This window comes from Capra hircus, chromosome 18 (assembly GCF_001704415.2).
Source record: "Capra hircus breed San Clemente chromosome 18, ASM170441v1, whole genome shotgun sequence".
In the NCBI taxonomy this organism is placed as follows: domain Eukaryota; kingdom Metazoa; phylum Chordata; class Mammalia; order Artiodactyla; family Bovidae; genus Capra; species Capra hircus.
This window is the reverse complement of record NC_030825.1, coordinates 23,110,099-23,130,540: the sequence shown is the minus strand read 5'-3', so window position 1 is coordinate 23,130,540 and position 20,442 is coordinate 23,110,099. Positions and strand designations below refer to the sequence as shown.

General features: G+C 36.8%; 1 protein-coding gene across 11 annotated transcripts in view; it reads right to left on the bottom strand.

Moving 5' to 3' along the window:
* The window catches only part of CHD9 (chromodomain helicase DNA binding protein 9), a 219,929-nt gene that overhangs the window by 19,678 nt on the left and 179,809 nt on the right, over positions 1 to 20,442 (bottom strand). For all 11 annotated transcript variants that reach the window (XM_005691975.3, XM_005691972.3, XM_018061986.1 and 8 more), the window contains 10 exons: positions 19,860 to 20,056; positions 19,214 to 19,413; positions 15,707 to 15,866; positions 15,190 to 15,279; positions 7,957 to 8,060; positions 7,351 to 7,468; positions 6,665 to 6,722; positions 4,295 to 4,337; positions 3,710 to 3,929; positions 1,341 to 1,543 (listed from right to left, as the gene is read on the bottom strand). In XM_005691975.3, the coding sequence (XP_005692032.2) occupies positions 1,341 to 1,543; positions 3,710 to 3,929; positions 4,295 to 4,337; positions 6,665 to 6,722; positions 7,351 to 7,468; positions 7,957 to 8,060; positions 15,190 to 15,279; positions 15,707 to 15,866; positions 19,214 to 19,413; positions 19,860 to 20,056 (1,393 nt within the window). The remainder of the gene's footprint in view (positions 1 to 1,340; positions 1,544 to 3,709; positions 3,930 to 4,294; positions 4,338 to 6,664; positions 6,723 to 7,350; positions 7,469 to 7,956; positions 8,061 to 15,189; positions 15,280 to 15,706; positions 15,867 to 19,213; positions 19,414 to 19,859; positions 20,057 to 20,442) is intronic.

Below are 20,442 nucleotides of genomic sequence, written 5' to 3'. Positions count from 1 at the left end.
GTTAAAAACTGCTGCAGATAAGATCTACTGATGGTTACTAAAATCAATGGGTGAGAGTTTGAGGAGAATAGGATTTGTGTGGTCTCAAAGTATCTTCTTAAGATATCTGCTAACTACAGGGGAGAACATAATTTTACACAGGAGAAACGCAGCAGAAACTACCTAAGCTTAACAAAGAATCAAGGGCTACATCATCAGTAATAAGACACACTGACATCATGAGCTCCTTGATGTTAGGTTCTGAGAAAAACACAACATCAATTCTAACTTATTCTTGCAAAAAAAAAGGTATAACCTCAACACAATCATGTGAAAACACCAGACAAATCCAAACTGAAGGGTTTTTGGCAAAACTGATCAAAGGTATCAGGGTCATTAAAGACAAAACAAACAAACAACCAACCCCAAACTGAGGAACTGTTACAGACTGCAGAAGGTGAAGGAAAAATAACAATGGAATACCACGTGGGCTCTTGGAACAAAAAAGGACATCAGTAGAAAAACAGATACCGAGAAGGCAATGGCAACCCACTCCAGTATTCTTGCCTGGAAAATCCCATGGACAGAGGACCCTGGTAGGCTGCAGTCCATGGGGTCACTAAGAGTCGGATACGACTAAGACTTCACTTTCACTTTCATGCATTGGAGAAGGAAATGGCAACCCACTCCAGTGTTCTTGCCTGGAGAATCCCAGGGACGGGAGAGCCTCATGGGCTGCCGTCTATGGGGTTGCACAGAGTTGGACATGACTGAAATAACTTAGCAGCAGCAGCAGCAAGATGATTAGTGATATAAGATTTTAACATTACAGGAGGAAGAGTGAGGGATATATAAAAACTCCCCACCTGGGATTCAAAATCAATTAAATTGGCTGAGAATCAGCAGCTCTCATTAATTGCTCGTTTTGGTTCTGTTTTCTGAAGGCTCTGGGTGGTTTTTCCTACTAAAATGTCTTTTGAATGGAGGCCTCATTTCTTGCGAAATCATTTGTGCTAAATAAGCCCTCCAGCACAGTTCCTATCAGACGGACTGAAAATATAGGTTATTTCTACTTACCAAAAGCTATCCTTTATTTTCCCACCCCTGACAATCATAAATCTAATTCTAAATAAAAACACTGACTATTTTCTCAAAATTAAATGTGTACCTGTATTCTCTTTAGCTCTCATTTCAATAGTAGAATTAAGGAATAAAGGACTATTAAACAGAGTTTACTTACAATTCAGAAAAACTGGTGAAATGTTGAATTAGATGATACTGTATTAAAAAGCTGGGAATTTCTGAATTTTAGTTCTGTTTCTTTGATTGAAACAAAGGAAAAAAAATTTTTTTATACATACCTTCTTTGGAAGGAAGACGACAAACCCTCCTACACATGGACATGAATGCGTACAGATATTTCTCCAAGCTATCGTCAGTTTTCTTATGTAGCCGAGCCATAGCCCTAAATTTTGTCCAATCAAATTGGCCTCTGTCAGGATCAAATACCACTCCAAATGTAGATACAACTCTGTAAAAATCAGCTTCTTCTCTTCTTGTCCATCTATTTTGAATTAAAGAAAAAGTCATATTGCTCATGAAATAATATTAATGCTGAATATAAATAACTATTGTAAAATTCAAAAACATTTCAAGTACCTAACACTTTAAAAGATTAAATCCAGGGTTACTGCCTTATAAACACATTTAAAAATGCTAGTTGACTCATCTCTATCCATGCTTCTTTTCCTTCAGACAATAATGGTTTTTTTTGCATACTTAACTGTGTGAAAAAATATGTATGGGATACAAGAATGTATAAGACATGATGACCCTCCCTTTGAATAAAAGATAAAACATTTCAAACATATTTACAGTATAAGGTAGTATTTTATAGTTGTCTGTATTATAGAAAACACAAGTTTAAGACAGCACAGAAGATGGAAGGATTTGTTCAAACTTGACTAACCAAGAAAGACATCACAGAGTTAAGTGGCATTTGTTTACAGCTTAGATAAGACATGGAAAGGAAAAGATGAATGTTATTACAGGATCTTTTATCATTTTGAAAATGACTAGTTTTATTTAGGTAAGTGCTGTATGAGTGCAGAAAACAAAGAATACTGTGTGCTAGTCTAGTGCAGGAAAAAACCAACAGAGGATAAAGAACCCAGGCTGAACACTGAAGGAACAGTAGGGCCATGTATGGACCAAAGAGTTAATAAGAATAGTTTCGGTGACAGAACAACTTAAGTAGGATATTGAATCAAGACTAAGTGGGGCATTCAGGCTGAGGAAATAGTAGTGAATAAAATTATAAATGCATGCTAAGGCCTAAACTAAAGAGACTCTTGAATTAAGGCTTAAGAAGTTAGGCTTTATCCTTGTACGAAATAAAGGGCACTGAATATTATGATATTATGAATATTATGATAAAACTAAAACTTTAGGAAGATTATCTAAATCTTCCAGACTGAGGCAAAATGTTATGTGGCAGATTGAAGATGGCCACAAATTCTTTGCCACTCTTCTATTTGAGAGATGCAACTCATTTCCCTTAAATCATGGTCGGCCCTGTGATTCTTTTGGCCAACAGTAGGGTGGCAGCTGTGACACTGCAACTGCTGAGGCTGGGCCATAAAACCCTGCAACTTCAGCCTTTGCCATCTGGAATGCTCCCTCATGGAAACTGCCTGCAATGAAGGAGACCCAGGTTTGATCCCTGGGTTGGAGAGATCCCCTGGAGAAGGAAATGGCAACCCACTCCAGTATTCTTGCCTGGAGAATTCCACGGACAGAGGAGCTTGGTGGGCTGTAGTCCATGGGATCGCAGAGTCAGACGTGACTGTACAACTAACTTGATTTTCAAACCCTTCCTACACTCTGGCCAACACCATGGGAAGCAGAAGAATCACCTGGTCAACCCACAGAATTGTGAGAAATAAAAAACTGATGTTGCTTTACATCACTGTGTTATGGGATGGGTGGTTATGCAAGGACAGATAACTGAATCAGTGTATTTACATAGGTGGCGGCATCTAGGATAGCTAAAATCTTAAGTGTCGGAGTAAATTCTGGTTACAATGAATGTGCCTCAAGTGAAACAAAGGAACAATGATTTATCTTTCAGAAAAAATCCAAAGATGCAGGTTTAACAAGGAGCCTGGGTTATTGCTAAACTTTCTTATTCTTTTCCAGGGATTCTATCCTTTTTAAGAAGTTAAAGTTTTGGGGATGAGAGAAGTGTGCCTGTCTTCCTAACAAGATCTCTTGCAAGAAGTTCTACTACTATTTATTACCCTTTGACATCAGTAGCTTTAAGAGTTCATCCTCTGTAAAAAGCAGAGACAAACTTCTCTTTCATGAATTCTGTACTTCATTAATGCCATCATGTGAAATAACACACAATGGAATTTATTTCATATAATTTAAAAATACATTTCATTTATAATTTAACTGTTGAGTTTTCACCTTCATTTCCCTTATACCTCACTGTTCATAAACATGAATTACACATAAAATAAGACCTAGTAACTATAAAATGCAATCTGTATTAGTTTAACCATCTTTGTGTGTGCATATACTTATGTACACGTATGTGTGCATAAAGCATTTTGCTGTGACCAACTTTTACCTAGATATGTTTTTAGAAAAGTGAGATAATCATAGCCTAAGAGACTTCAGAATGAACAGTATATTTAGATACTATATATTAAAAACTTAGTCTTACCTCTGCTGTCTTTCTATCTTGGCTGCCATTTTAGGGTTAAGAGTGGCTTCTTCATAAAGAGGCTGCATAACACTGGCAGGCACAGGGAAAGTAGGTTGTATCTGCTGGATTTGTCTGTTTTTATTGGTACGCTGATATGCAGTAATGAGACGCCTCAAACGGGTAGTTAAAGCTGACTGAGTAGGCCAATAAATTTTATCACCCTCCATCAGCTGACCATCTACATTTAAAGAAACTCATGTCAATTAAAAAAAAAACAACACACAACTAAAAAACAAACACACAAAAAAACTAAATAGATACTATCATGAAGCTCACAAAAACAGCAAAATTTCCTAATTTTTTCTTGTAATCCAATTAAGTGAAATGCAAAAACAAATCTCTTTTAAAAACTCTTTAATTAGAGCTCTAAAAACTAAAAATACTGTTAAACTTTCCATCAACTATGTTTTATAATGATTGCAACTGTAAATAAATTTCATGTACATTTGAAACATATAATAGTGTACTAGTTTACTTACCTCATGGTATCATGGGAATGCTAATTTACAATAATACTAAAAGAAAGAAAGAAATGTTATTTACCTCCATCTGCTATAACAAGATCTCCTGGTGAGGAAACATCATCCTTTCAAAAGAAAACAGAAATCTGTCACAGGGAAACTGGGTCAAGATACAATAAGAGAATCGATTTTGTTTGTAATACTTTGTTTTGCAATAGAATTTAAAAATTTATTTAAACTAAAAAAACCCAAACCAACCCATTTCCACCTCATCTCTAACTCCCAGTCTCTGGCAAGCACAATCTGTTCTCTTTATCTATCAATTTAGTTTAAAAATATGTTCTTTTTTAGATTCCACATATTAAGAGATCACACAGTATTTGTCTTTCTCTGACTTATTTCACTTAGCATAATGTTCTCAAGGTCCATCCATGTTGTTGCAAATGAGAAGATTTCAGTCTTTTTAAAAATAATGTTCCACTGTATACATATATACATAAACATATATATGAAAATGTGTGTTATGTATATTTATTATCTCTTCACCCATTTTTCCATCAATTGACACTTAGGCTGTTACCACATCTTGGTTATTATAAATAATACTTGAAACAACATGTGATGGGGGTGCATATATCTTTTCAAATTTTTGTTTTTCTTTAAAGGCTAAGTACCCATAGTCTGGCTGCTGGGTCACATGACGATTTTTTAAGGAACCTCTATACTGTTTTCCATAGTGACCACACCAATTTACATTCCCGCCGACAGTGTGCCAGGTCTCACTTTTCTCTGCACCCTATCCTTGTTATTTCTAATCTTTTTGGTAACAGTCCTCTGCTTACCAAGGCCATACCCTTAGCCCTAGTGGGGACAGGATCCTTCCCTGGGTGCTGTATCTCAGCCTCAGGAGCAGTGCCTATTCTTACATTCTTTAGAGTTCTCAACACTTCTTTCTAGTCTATCTCTCATTATTTCAATTCCTCTATAACAATCAGTAAGTCTTTACGTCAAGCTTGCCCTGTTGAAATTACTATGTAGTTTCTCTCTTTTTGGCTCAAACTGATTCATCTATGCTACATTATGGATAATTTCTTCTACATTGTAAATAATTTCTTCTTTCATGAACTGTGTCTAATTTGCTTCTCCAGCACAAGGTTTAACTTATTTGTTGAGTTTTAAATTTCAAGGTCAATATTTTCCACTTCTAAAGTTACATATAATTCTCCTTCACATGTCCCTTTTAAAATCATATGCTTTCTTTTGTTCTTAGTTCTTTCTTTAATGTCTTTAATGAGTAAAAAATTTATTTATTTTCTATTTCAGGAGATCTATTATTAGAAATTCTTAGAGATCTAATCTTGTTCTTTGTTGTATTTGCTAACATTAACTCATGGCAAAGTGTTCCTCATAGATGAAGTTTGGGATCTTGACCTTATTTCATGGAAGGCTTTTATCTTCAGGACGCAAATATAATCTCAACTGAAGTTGTTTCTTCTATTAGTTCTTTATCTTTGTTTTCTTTCACCAGGTACCTCAAGTGTATTACCAGCTTGGGATCTCTTTTTATATTACATGTTTTGTCTTGAAAATTCCTGGACCATGCAGATTAAATTAAAAAAAAAAATCAAACCATAAACTCAAGAAAAGGTAGGCCTATGGTTATGAGTTCTCAGGGGAGATAATTTTCTCCTTACCTGAAGCCCATGCTGAGATAAATTTCTATGTTTTCATGCGCAATTTGGCAGAAAGTACTACCCTTTAAGGGTTCTGATTTTACTGGATATCATTCTCACTGGTACATACTGGCCTAAACCTCATCTTTCTTCCAAATATAGGCACCACACCAATATCCCATTCCCCTGGCAACCAAGGCCAGCAAATCCTACCTGACAGCCATAGCACTGTTCAGTCTTTACTATGTTCTCAGAAATACTGGAGAAATTCCTCTCCTCTTTTAATGTCATTTCTCCAATCCAACAGATTATTTTCTGTACTTTCAACAACTCTTTTTCTTCCTTTTGACTTTCTATAAATAGAACACTTAGAACTGTGCTTTAGCAGCTCAAAATTCCTCTAGGCTCTACCCTCTATTTCAAACTGTTTTATGATGGCACAGTTTCTACCTGTTGCTGTGTAACTTTAGTACTAGGTTTTCGCTCTGCTTTGGGATTTTGTTCCTGAACACTGTGTTTTTTGGTTCCTAGCAGTGTAGCATGTTGGCAAGTTCCATTTCATCCATATGTCCAAACCAGTCCCAAGCTTGTCTAGAAGGGGAGATCAAGCAGATTCTAAATGCTTATTTGTGATGTCTGGCAACCTAAGCTGGTCACTAACTTCTGAGAAATGATGCATAATAAAAACATATGAAGGAAAAACACACAAAAGAAAAAGCAAACAAAAGAAAACATGGATAACTAGAATTGAGGACTTAAAAACATGATCCAAAGCATACCTCTATATCATCTTTAAAGATAGCTGGGGCAGGTTTGTATTCTGGATCTTCCACATCCCTGTTAAATACCAACAAATGCCATAATTATTTTTCCCGAACTTCAAATTTACCTTGGCTGGACAAACAAATGGGGTACTGTTGGAAAGACTTTTTAATATGTTTTAAAGGTCAGACTGAAGTCTCTGTTCTTTAGCCAGAGGAGCTCAAGTCTATTAGCATGAAGGCAATTACATGGCAAGTCAGAAGAACACTAGTTCTAATTTACTCTAATTACCCCCAAGTTCACTTATAAATGTGATATTAATCTTAACAGAGTCTCCTACTTTTCACTTTTGGTGAGAAAAGAAACAGGTATAATGAACATCATATTTCTCTTCAATTGTGTATGCTTAGCCTTCTTATTCCCTCTCACACCTTCAAAATTTTATGGTCTTAATTGCTGTGACTACTAAGAATGGACGAGTGAAGAACTCATCAAAGGAATGGGTGTGGGGAAGGTCCAGTCTCTTTCTTCATTCACACTCTGTTTGACAAGTGCTGATTTATTAGACTATCATTAGCCTGTTTGGATTGTAAACTCCAGAATCTCTTACTACTACTTTATTTAAAGAGAAACATCACTGACACAGAACATGCTGATGTTGACAGAGATATACGGAGAACTCATGCTTCTGAAATGCACGTACCCATCCATATAATCATTTGCCCTCTGTTCTGCAGCAACTGCTTTCTCATCAGGTTTTCCCACTCTTTCCAAGAAGCACAATGCTGGGTCTGCTCGGATAGTGTTATACTTTTCATAACCTAGAGGGACCATCAATTTTGTAAGTAAAAAGGATAAAAAGAAGAAAAACATGTAAGTATTTCTCATATTTATGACGGGTGATGTTCCTGGACTAAAGGGACCTTATATTAAAATGATACAGGTTAAACGTTTTCTAGAAATTATCACAAACATTACATGGTCTGACAATAAGTATACTTAGGAATCTAGATTAATCAGTTAAACTGAAAAAGAGGAAAAACTGATCACATGCAACAAATCTCACATAAAAACTCTTCCTGAGAGGGAATGTTACATGAGACATTTCCGGGAGAAGCAGTTTATATATGCCACCCACTCATAAAACAAAATGTAGTGACGGATGCACAGTTTGAGAGTGCATGCTTTATATAGTGTGTTCAATGGGTATTACTGAAATAAAGCTGTAAGTGGAAATCAATAAATTAAGACATAGCTGACTTAACAGTACACAGAGATGAAGACTCTACCTATCTTACTTCTCACTTACCATGTTTAAAAACTCCAATAAGGAGTGACTTATCAGCATCAAAATCCCACCACTCAGCTGGAACTTCTGAGTGGTCTGGTTCTGGGACCCAAACATCAATGTCACTTAAAAAAAAGCATGATATGACTTTATGAGTTACTATAAACAAGTCTAAAAGGAGGCAAAATTTTACACAGCTTCTAAAAAGCATTGTGGTTTTTAACAAAAAGAGAATATAACTTTATTATTTCCCACAATTATCACCAATTAAAATTATATATAATTTATAATTAAAATTATAAAACTGCACAACAACTACAAAGATATCATAAAATGAATTAATACTCTTAAGCACAACAGAAGAAGTAAGTTTCAAAAGGTTTACTTTATCCTTAAGGAATAATATTCTTTCCACTGATTTCCTTCAGATACAGACAAACGGTTCTATCTGATTATGTCAGCAAACAATGTGGCCAAAATCATCTGGTTCAAATATTTTATTTTGTATATGAGGAGACTGAGCCCCTAAAAAAGCAAATCTAATTGCTCTACACTGTAAAACAAGTTATGTCTTTCTTAGACTGCTATTGCTAGGAATAGGAAATCAATCCTGAATATTCACTGGAAGGACTGATGCTGAAGCTGAAGCTCCAATATTTTGGCCCCCTGATGCGAAAAGCCCACTCATTAGAAAAGATCCTGATGTCAGGAAAGATTGAAGGCAGGAGGAGAAGGGGACAACAGAAGACGAGATGGTTGGATGGCATCACTGACTCAATGGACATGAGTTTGAGCAAGCTCTGGGAGATGGAAGGACAGGGAAGGACAGGGAAGCCTGGCGTGCTGCAGTCCATGGGGTCGCAAAGAGCTGGACACAGCTGAGTGACTGAACAGCAACAGCAACAATTGCTAGGAAGTCACACTGAAAAATGAAGCACTGCTTATAACTAGAGAAAAATGCAAGTTTTTGATTAATAATTTGATGAAACCACTCAAAGTGCTATTTTTATGCTGTTTATAATACCATGCCACAAAATGATAGTATGATAAGTTAATAAGAACACAATGATAAAGCCATGATGCTCTGGTAATTTGGTGGTTTTCATTAATGTAAAGCAACTACAGCACTTATAATTTTATAAATATAACTTTCTTTTCTTTCATCACTTGAAATTACCATTTTCCCAGAAACATTCTGTGAGTAACACACCTCTAAAGTAATATATACCTCTAAAAAGGGAAAGATGCCATGCATAAAACGACTGAAATGTTCACTTCTTTACCACAGAGATTCAAGCCACTGTCTCCTTCAGCCTAGCATAGAGTTAATAATGTTTGATAAGGATTAGCAAATATAATTAATTTTTATATAAATATGTCATTCTTATATTGCATTCAACAGCCAAAGGGGCAGAGATTGAATAGGGCTTGCCTAGTAGCTCAGCTGGCAAGAATCTTCTTGCAATGCAGGAGACCCCAGTTTGATTCCCCGGTTGGGAAGGTCTCCTGGAGAAGGGATAGGCTACCCACTCCAGTATTCTTGGGCTTCCCTAGTGGCTCAAGGGGTGAAGAATCCACCTGCAATACAGGAGACCTGAGTTCAATCCATGGGCCAGGAAGATTCCCTGGAGGAGGGCATGGCAACCCACTCCAGTATTTTTGCCTGGAGAATCCCCATGAACAGAAGAGCCTAGTAGGCTATACTCCAGTGGGTTGCAAAGAGTTGGACACGACTGAGTGATTAAGCACAGCATAATACCCCAGGGAATCAAAATTCTACTTGAGAATTTCTCTATGAAATTAATGAATTATCAGTTTTCAAAGAATCACAGATATGATTTAAAGATACAACACATAAAAAACACACAAATTTAGTTGCATTTCATCTCTTCATCTTAGCATCATAAATTTTATAAATTAACAAAGGACTAGGGATGTAAGATATGAAGAGTTTCCTAAGTTGTGTGACAAAAGTTCATCTATAAGTTGGTTATCTTTGGGAACTCAAAATAAACTTTCATACAGATATAAAATAAGTGATCAGTGTTTCTGGTCTGATTCACAAGAACCTAATACTTAAGCACTAATATAGTTGAAATAAAAGACACTGACAATGAAAAAGAAAGAGTTATAAATTTAATAAGTAAATAAAACATAAGGAAATCACTTTTTATTTTTCATGTTTTGCCAGGAGACTGAAAAACATTTTTCAGCATTCTAAAATGCACATCTCATTATATCTTATTTTGCTTAAAAACAGAAGTGTCACAATCACAGTATTTTTTAGTTTAGTGCAGAAAGAGGAAGAGAGGTTTTCCTATGATATGGCAAAGGCTGAAAAACAGATGAGAAAAAATACAGTTAAAGAAGAGATTTAGTTTTGATTTCACTCCTGGTCAGGATTAATCAAAGCAGAAGCACAGAATGATAAAGGAAAAAGAGGAAAGAACACTGGAGACAGGATACCCAAAGGGGAATTATCAAGTGGGTCAGATACTGTATTTCCCTATACAAACCAGCAGGTGGCACTCTAAGCTCAAAACACTGTGACATCTGAGGTGGAAGGGTTTTTCCTTCTTTTAAAGAGCAAAGGAGGCTTCCCTGATAGCTCAGTTGTTAAAGAATCTGCCTGCAGTGCAGGAGACTCCAGTTCAATTCCTGGGTTAGGAAGATCTGCTGGAGAAGCGAAAAATCTACCCACTCCAGTTTTCTGGCCTGGAGAACTCCATGGACTGTACAGCAGTTCTGAAGAGTCAGACAGGACTGAGTTACTTTCACTTTACAGACTTCCCTGAAGCTCAAACGGTAAAGAATCTGCCTGCGATACAGGAGACCAGGGTTCTAGGGTGGGAAGTTCCTCTGGAGAAGGGAATGGTAATCCACTTCAGTATTCTCGCCTGGAGAATTCCATGGGCAGAGAAGCCTGGTGGGCTACAGTCCGTGGGGTCACAGAGTCAGACACGATGGAGCGACTAGTAAAGGACACTCAGTAATATACCTCATAGTTTAAATGTACCATGTGCATGTTAAGTGTCATTAACTGCTGGGGAAAAGAATACAATAAGGTGCATATACTCCTGTTGTTAATGTCTGCAATCTCTTGCATAAAGCCTCTGACTTCCCCTGGCCAGATCATTCATTCAAAATAGATTTAAACAGTATTCACTAGGTGCTAACAATGGCAATAATAAGATAGACAGATCCCTGCCCTTTTGAAGAAGTATCTGCAAAACCTCTTCAATACGTGTGATGAGTGCTGTGACAAGGCACCCAGTTGAGAAGACAGGGAGGCTGATTTGATGTTGCCTGAGGAGTAAGAGAGGGAGAAGGGAGGAAAATGGGAAAGAGAATGTCTCCCCAAGAATGCAAAGGCCTGGAGGGAATGAGGGAGTATGTTGAGAGAGATAAGAATACGTTAAAATCCAAATAAAACCCAAAATGAGAAACCAGTGAAGGAGAGAATAATGAAAGAGGTTAATTCAAAGATCACAGTTCCTAGGAAATCACAAGGGGGTTGAATTCAATCAGATCAAAGAAAAAGAGGAGCCAATCAGCCAATAACAAATTATATTCACTGATTGTTACTATTTCCCAGGTTCTTGGGGCTAGGAATATGATCACCAATAAGACAGATAGCAGATGTCACCTTCAGTCAGCTTAAACTGTATTGACAGGAGAAATACAATTTAAAAATAAATACAATTTTTAATACTAGTAGGCATCATGAATGAGACAAAATAAGGTTAAGTTAGAGCGGGCAGGGAAGGCCTATCTGCAGAGGTGAAACCTACACTGAGACCTGCATGATGGGAGCAGGCACTTCTGTGGAAAATGAGGGGAAAGAGTATTGCACTGGGAAACAGCACAGAATGAGCCTAACATGCTGGAGGAACATTGTGGATGAAGGACAGAGTGGAGGTAGAAGGCCCAGGCTTATGTAGGTCACTATAGGATAGGTCTTTATTCTAAGAGAAATGAAAAGGTTCTAAGAAGAGGAGTACCTTGGCCTGATTTTTGCTTTACAAAGATCACTCTGGTTTCTGTATCAAGGTACAACTGTAGAGAGGCAAAAGATGCAAAAATGGGAATTCCCTGGCAGTCCAGTAGTGGTTAGAACTCTGTGCTTCCACTGCAGGGGGCCTGGGTTCAATCCCTGGTTGGGGAACTAAGATCCTGCAAATCGTGGGGCTGTGCCAAAACAACAACAAAATCCAACTACTCTGGTGGTGCAGAGGTTAAAGCGTCTGCCTGCAATGTGGGAGACCTGGGTTCAATCCCTGGGTCGGGAAGATCCCCTGGAGAAGGAAATGGCAACCCACTCCAGTATTCTTGCCTGGAGAATCCCTTGGACGGAGGAGCTTGGTGGGCTACAGTCCACGGGTCGCAAAGAGTCGGACACGACTGAGCGACTTCACTTTCACTTTCACTTGAAAAAGAATAGGCAAAGAGACTCAATAAGGAGGCCATTGCAAAAGTCTAAACATGAGATAATGGTGGCTTGGACTAGGGAGTCAGCAGAGCAAAGAGAGAAAAAGTGCTCAGACTTCACATATACTTTGTCAAGCTAACAAGTCTTCCTGTAGGGTTTGAGGAGAAGAGAATGATCAAGAATAATACCAGAGCAACTGGGTGGTAGATTTACTAGGATGGAGAAGGCCCGAATGTGGGAGGGTGGGGAGGGAACAAAAGGAGACAGAAGATTTGGAAGATGCAGGGGAAGACTGAGATGTTAATCAGATATTTCAAGTGGAAATGTTTGAGGCAGCTGCTTTAGACTTTGGAGCTGAGGGGAGGGGTCTGGGATGAATATGTAAAGATGACAGTCATCTGTGTATAGATCATATTTGACATGATGAGGCTGCGTAAGTTCACCTAAGGAGAAAGAACAGGCAAGAAAGCAAGCTGAGGACACCCCTCCTGACCAATCCAACGTCTGGAGCTCTATCAGGAGCTGCTGTCGTTCAGTCTCAGCCACATCTGACTCTTTGCGACCCTGTGAACTGTAGCCTGCCAGGCTCCTCTGTCCACGGGATTTTCCAAGCAAGAATACTGAAGTGGGTGGCCATTTCCTTCTCCACGGGATCGTCCTGACCCAGGGATCGCTCCAGCGTCTCCTGCATTAGCCGATGGATGCTTAAAAGCTGAGCCACCTGGGAAGCCTCTATTAGAAGAGTAAGAGCTAGCAAAGGAAAATAAAAAGAGCAACGAGGAAAAAAGAACAACCAGGTGGGTGTAGCAGCATGGAAGTCTCCTGAAGACATCATTTCAAGAAGGGAGAAACAGAGTAAGTTCAGAGACATCTAAATTTCACACTGTAGGTTATTAGTGGCCTTACTAAAAATCATTTCAGTCAGAGAGTGGAGATATAGGATTAACTGGAACAGGCTGAAGAGAAAGTGCAAAGTAAAGAGGTATAAGATTATCAACCCACACAGCTCTCTATTTTTGTGAAGGACAGCAGAGAAATGGATTAGAAGGATGTATGTATATTGTAGTAGGTTTTTTGTTCTTTTTAAAGTGAATGATATTAAGGAATGCATATATGCCAAGAGCATGATTCAGTAAAGAGTAGGGGAAATGATGATTCAGGAAACAAAGGCGTAAAATCTTTAAAAGGTAAGAGATGAGTTCCAAGCATAAGGGCTGCTCTTAGGAGGATGAGGAGGATGATTTCTAGGGCATCCCGAGAGAAGGAATAAATAGCGGGACACATGTGACAAGTAGAACTGAAGGTGGCTCTTGTCTGTTTCTATTTTCTTCATGAAATATATACCAAAGTCATTACTGGAGGGGATGCTAGTAGGATAGGAAGATGGCTTGAGGAGAGAGGTATGGAATGGTCCTCTTGAAGAACTGGTAAATGAACTTTCTGGTCATGTTGGTTAAACAGATTATTTGTGTTTAATGATCATAAATTTGAAGTGAGTCATTTGGCAGAGTTTGTGTGATTTTCTCCAGCAACATTCAACTGCTCAGATATAGGCAAAAAGGTAAATGGATTTTTAGGTTTAACATGAATTGGGGTTGTGTCAAGTATATGTCAAGAACAGAGGGAAAAGCCAGCAAAGAATTTTAGTGAGTACAGTGCTGGACTACAGCATGCTAATTTATAATGAGGAAAGTGGGGGATGAAAGTGATGATGAATAGTAAGTGGTAACATGGGGACACCACCACCATGATGAAGCTAGAGAATTACAGTTTTAGGGCTTAGATATGGCAGTAAGAGCCCTAAAACTTAAGTTTCCTCCCTCTTACTACAAAGAGGGACTCGTGCATCCTCATGTCATCCATCCAATACTTGGTCTCTCAGATCCTTGACCTTTACATCACCTTTTTTTTTCTCTCTACCACAGCCACATATGCACACAGTCATATACTTAATCTTACCATCACCAATAGCAGCATTATCTCTTCAAATTGAATTCCACCTGTCAGTTCCTTCCAACTCAATTAACTTGGGTACTTTTCACTATAATTCTCTAGCTTCATCATGATGTCCCCCATCTTACCACTTACTATCCATCATCACTTTCTTCCCCAGTTTCATCCCCCACTTTCCTCATTATAAATAAGCATTCTGTAGTCCAGCACTGTACTCACTAAAATTCTTTGCTGGCTTTTCCCTCTGTTCTATACACATGACACAATCCCAATTCATGTTAAACCTAAAAATCCACTTACCTTTTTGCCTATACCTAAGCAGTTGAACACTGCTGGAGAAAATCACACAAGCCCTGCCAAATGACTCACTTCAAACTTGTGATCATTAATCTCAAATGTGATTAAACACAAATAAGCTGTTTAACCACCACGACCAGAGAGGGCTTCCCTTGTGTCTCAGCCAGTAAAGAATCCACCTGCAATGTGGGAGACCTGGGTTTTATCCCTGGGTTGGGAAGATTCCCTGGAGAAGGGAAAGGCTACCCGTTCCAGTATTCTGGCCTGCAGACTTCCATGGACTATATAGTTCATGGTGTTGCAAAGAGTTGGACACGACTGAGCGACTTTCACTTCACATGGTAGTAGCAAGCTACTACTACTGCTATTTTTACTCTTCTTATAATTTTTGGTGACAGAGCCAACAATGAGATTACTGACGAAAGGCAACAAATTGACGAGGATTACTCTAAATTTGGTAGATTTTCCTTTCTGTGAATTTCACTGAATAAAGAGCCACTTAATATACAATTTCCTAGTCATTTAACTTTTGCCTCATCATATTGCTAAAAACTAAATATAAACATGTTATTTACCTTGCATCAACTCCATCAAAAACTTTCTGACACTCATTTCCAATGACTTCTTGCTTTAGATAATACAGCATTCTTACACGAAGCAAAACTCTAAAAATGAAGGGAAAAAATAAAAAGACATTAATCATCATTAAAGAAAATTCATCCATGGGGTTAAAATTAAAAAAGAAATTGTATACAGAATTTTTATAATGAAATAGTAACAATTACTTCTGATTAAATTAATGACATTACTACCATATATATACAATAGGTTTCTCCAAAATCTTCACAATCATCATTATTTAAGAGCCAAGAAAGATATAACGAGATCACTTGGAGGTCAGTTTTTTCTCTCTGTTGATGAAAAGTGACACAAGAGGTACCATGATTTGCTGAAGGACACCTTGTAAGATTAAGATTAGGACTGGTCCTAGACCACACTGTCTCTGTACTCCAAATCAGCATGCTTTAAGATTGTTAAAATTCAAAAAAGTAAACTCTTCATGAGTTGTGTTAAAAATACCCTACTACCTACTTATTACAGTGGTGTTTTATATGTTTTTTGTAGCCTTCGTCTTGAAGTAGTTGCTCAGGATTGTATTTTCGAAGCCATTCTGCTTTTTGTATATCAAATGAGCTTGTTTGAGTCTTTACTTTCTTCCCTTTTCTACCTCTTGGTACCGGGGCTGACAGGCCTGTTGAAATGAGGACAGGTGAAATCAGGGATAATTTGTATAAAGATTTTCAGTTTGAAACATTTTTATAATGCAAGCAACTTCTGGAGGCTTTCAGAGGTCTGTGGAGGCTATACAGAGATCTTTGAAATGTTAATGGTATCAATATTAACTCAATTACAAGATAAGTCAATACAATGACTCCACACATATTAACACAATTTCTGCCAACACTCAATTTAATATCTCTAATTAATCATTCTGATTACCTCTACATTCCAAAACATTTTTTTTCTAAATGTAAAAACTGAAAGATCAAACCTTTCCCTGTGCTTTACTTTTTGCTTCCTTAGTTACAAAAGTGTAAGTTGTGGCTAAAAGATCTGTTTTGCAAGAGTGTGTTTACTCTTCTTTCAAAATCATGGTATACTTGAAGTATCTTTTCAAATATTAATATTTTAAAACTTCTTTTTATAGCCTGTTTCCTACAATTACATTTTAGTAATTTGTTTTTAGTCTCTCATTTATGTTGGAGACTTTCCTCAGATACCTGATACTCTTGGTGATTTGCTCATATTTAAGAATGAAAGGAAAACTGACTGGCTGGCTGAATGAATAGAGTTGACTGTGGACTCTTTGAAGGGTAATCTGGCTGGCTTTTTGCTGTCATTATCTTTAGGTTTTGCTCTGGTCAGATCAACCAAGGAAAATTTCTTAGTTTTCTTCCTTCAGTATGACACTGTCCATTATACATATTAATTCAATAGTCATTTGGTAAGTCCATGTTGCAAATCCCAATGAAATACACACCTTATTTTATTTTCTCTAGAGAATAAACATTCAGTCAGTCTTCATATCATGGGTACATGGAGCTGAAGAGGGTATTTATGGGTCTGATCTCCCCTTTAGACAATATTTAATCAAAGCCCCTGTCTTTTATACCCACTTTCAGAGGTCATGGATGTCACAAACTCTTGAAACTTTTGGATAATCTATTAAGCAAAATCAGCTGGTTGTTGCCCTTTCCTAATGTTGACCTAAGATTCAGTTCTCTCTGGTTGGTTAAGTTAGTTACCACTTATCTAACACTCCAAGATTCCAAAATTTGTTTCCCACCCTGTCTACTTTTAAAGGTTTATTCTTATTTATTTTTAAATTATGGAATTAGGCATACACAAAAATAGATAGAATAATACGATGGAGCATCAGGTCCTATCTTCCAACTTCATTATCAATTCACGGCCAATTTTACTTTATCTGTATTATGTTTGCTCCCGAACATCCAATACTATTTTGAAATTAACTGAAGACAATAATCACCTCTAATAAATGTCTGCGTATCTTCTAACACATGTAAAATACTTCCTTAAAAAAATAATTACAATACCCTACAACATGTCAGCCCCAAGAAATGCAGTAATACTTAATATTTAGTATTCAAATTTATAATTATCTAATAAAAATAACAAAAATTTCCCCTGGGCTGCTGCTTTCAATCAGGATCCAAATAAGGCTCATACATTATGCCTGGCTGAGGACATTTCAATCTCTTTCAGATTACAGCAAGCTTTTCAATCTTGGCACTACTGTTATTTTGAGCTGCACAGTGTCTTACTGTGGGTGCTGCCTGTGCACTCATGGCCTCTACCCTTTAGATGCCATTAACATCCTCAAAGTTGTAACAACCCAGAGTGAGAGCAAGACTGGGGCACAAAATCATGTCTGGTTGAGAACTACTGATTTATAGATACCCTCTCCATTTCCTTCCCTTCTACTATTTAAGCAACTAAAATTTTTTACCTGTATACTTCATCAAGCTTAATGCCTTGAATTTTTTCCTCTTTATTGACATTTAAGTTGGGTTTTAAGGAAGAATGAAATTATATTTGTGCAATATACACAATCTTCCATCTTTACCGGAAATCAGCTCTTCACATTAATAATTTCATTCCCTCTTATTGGGATAGAACCCCAATGACCACCCCAAATCTAAACCACGTGCTTTCTGTTGTTCTTGATTTCAGTTCCTGGTTTATTTCCTTCACAGTATTCATCATAATCTAAAAGTATTTAGGTAATTTCATTTTATTGGGCTCCAAAATCACTGAGAATGGTAATTGCAGCCACAAAAATCAAAAGACACTTGCTCCTTGGAAGAAAAGCTATGGCAAACCTAGACAGCACATTAAAAAGCAGAGATCACTTTGCTCACAAAGGTCCATATAGTCTTAACTCTGCCTGACCAGAATGTAAGGTTCATGAGCTCAGGGATCTTGTCTGTGTTGTTCCTTCTCATTTTCCCAGTACTTTGCAAAGAAGCACATGACAGGTGCTTTGACAGGTATTTGTTGATTAAAGGGAACAAAATGTAACACAAATTTAAAGGCTACAGTCCATGGGGTCGCTAAGAGTCAGACACGACTGAGCGACTTCCCTTTCACTTTTCACTTTCATGCACTGGAGAAGGAAATGGCAACCCACTCCAGTGTTCTTGCCTGGAGAATCCCAGGGACGGGGAAGTCTGGTAGGCTGCCGTCTATGGGATCATACAGAGTCGGACACGACTGAAGCAACTTAGCAGCAGCAGCATCTTTTTTATTTTTACAGAAAATTCAGTTATTTTATGCAAAAAAGAATGTTCTGTTACAAAGATTACCAAGAAAAATTTCCAGCCCTTTGATAAGACTGTAAGTTGGCATAGCCACATTTGATGACAAATTAAAATATCAAAAAAAATTTAAATGGATATCACTGTTTTCCAAATTTTAGTGTACATACTAACTGCTGAGGACCTTGTTAAAATGTAGATTCTGATGCAGTAAGTATGTGGTCTAAGATTCTGCATTTCTAAAAAGCTCCCGGGAAAGGCTCACAGACCACGTTTTAGATGCTAAGGATGTATATGCTGTAATTCAACAATTCCATTTCTTGATATTTACTTTAGTGAAAGATTTGTTCCTGTGCACAATGAGCAATTTACAGGGATCTTCAATGATACCTGTTTTTCAATTGTCTAAAACTGGAAATGTCTTAAACGTCCATCATTAAAGGAGATGCTAAATGAATTAAGAAATATCCATACTATGGACTACTAAGCAGGAGTTTAAAAGATAAAATAGATCTACATGGATACAGATGGACAGCCTCTAAGAAATACTATTGGGTCAACAACTTGTAAACCAATACATGTTTGATAGCAATATATAAAACTCAGACTAGTCTTTTCCAACTTGGAACTTGTATTGAGAGGGAAGGTTAAGAGTTCTTTACCATTATCTGAAATACTTCAGTATTTTATAGGGTACTGTGTTAAGTGCTAGTTATACAACTAGAGCTGAATTTAAAAAGGAAATAAAGTATGCTCCTACCTAGATGATTCTGTAGCTCTCGTGTCTGCCCGTCTTCAGTTGGAGTAATGAGATCCCATATGAAGCCTTTAATTTTCTCATCTCCTCGGTAGTGAACAAGGCAATATGCTAAGAGGGCTCGGCAAATTATTTCTACATCGTGCTCATTTAGCTGCCTTTTAAAACGGCCATGAGACAGAATCTCTCTCCATCGGCCCCATCTATTTAAAAAAAGGTATATTTACATTAATATTGATGAAATCCTAGAGAAAAACGTAACTCATGGATAAAAGGCCTAAAAACTGCAAAAAACACATCTTGTCATTAACAGGATTTACCTAATAAAGTTTTTTTGTCCTCATTGAATAAAATGCAGAATCATGGTAATTTCTAGTATATTTTATTCAATAATGGATAACAAAATTATCCATTTTGTTACTGAATATGCAAATCTGAGAACAATAAGGAGTTTGACATTAGTAATACATTTATAATTTTAAAATTTAAGGTATCTCATCATTATTAAACATGTTAAATATATAAATACATACTTTAAAAATAATTTTATTGATTCTAACAAGACAAAAAGTATACTAGAATATAGTATATGTTTCCTATAATTTATATATCAGACTACTAACAGTAAACATTAAAAATAATATTTTACCCATAAACTAGCAGATTTTTCTCTACTCTAAAGCATTCAGTTCTTCCATAGCCATTCGAACGCTCACAGGGTCTCCGAAGTTTGGGCTTTTCATCTCCTTCACTTTCGGGTTCAGACAATTCAGCTAACTCATCTTTTGTGGCACTGAAGGGTCTTGTTTGCTTCCTAATTCTTGGCGTGTCAATAACCAAGCTGTTCTGTAAAATGTAACAGCTATTACTTGAAGGTCCTTTTACTATTTTGCTTGTAACAATATTTTACATTTTTACCTTTCAAGCTGTACAAACAACAAAATAATTATATAAAGCCAGAAGAAAGAAAATACTAACATTTCATTGACCTACCAAATCAACTTAAAATTTTTAGTATTTCTTTAAAATCCTTATTACCATTTGTCATAAATTCATATTACAATCATAGGATAAAAAGAATTTGGTATATTACTTTATTATTAATCTGAAAATTATTATACTGTGCTTCTACAACAACCATAAACTATATTTTAAACTGAATTTATACATCATAATCATTTTCTTTACCTAATTAATTCATAATTTAATTTAGATTGTCTTCAATTTTTAAA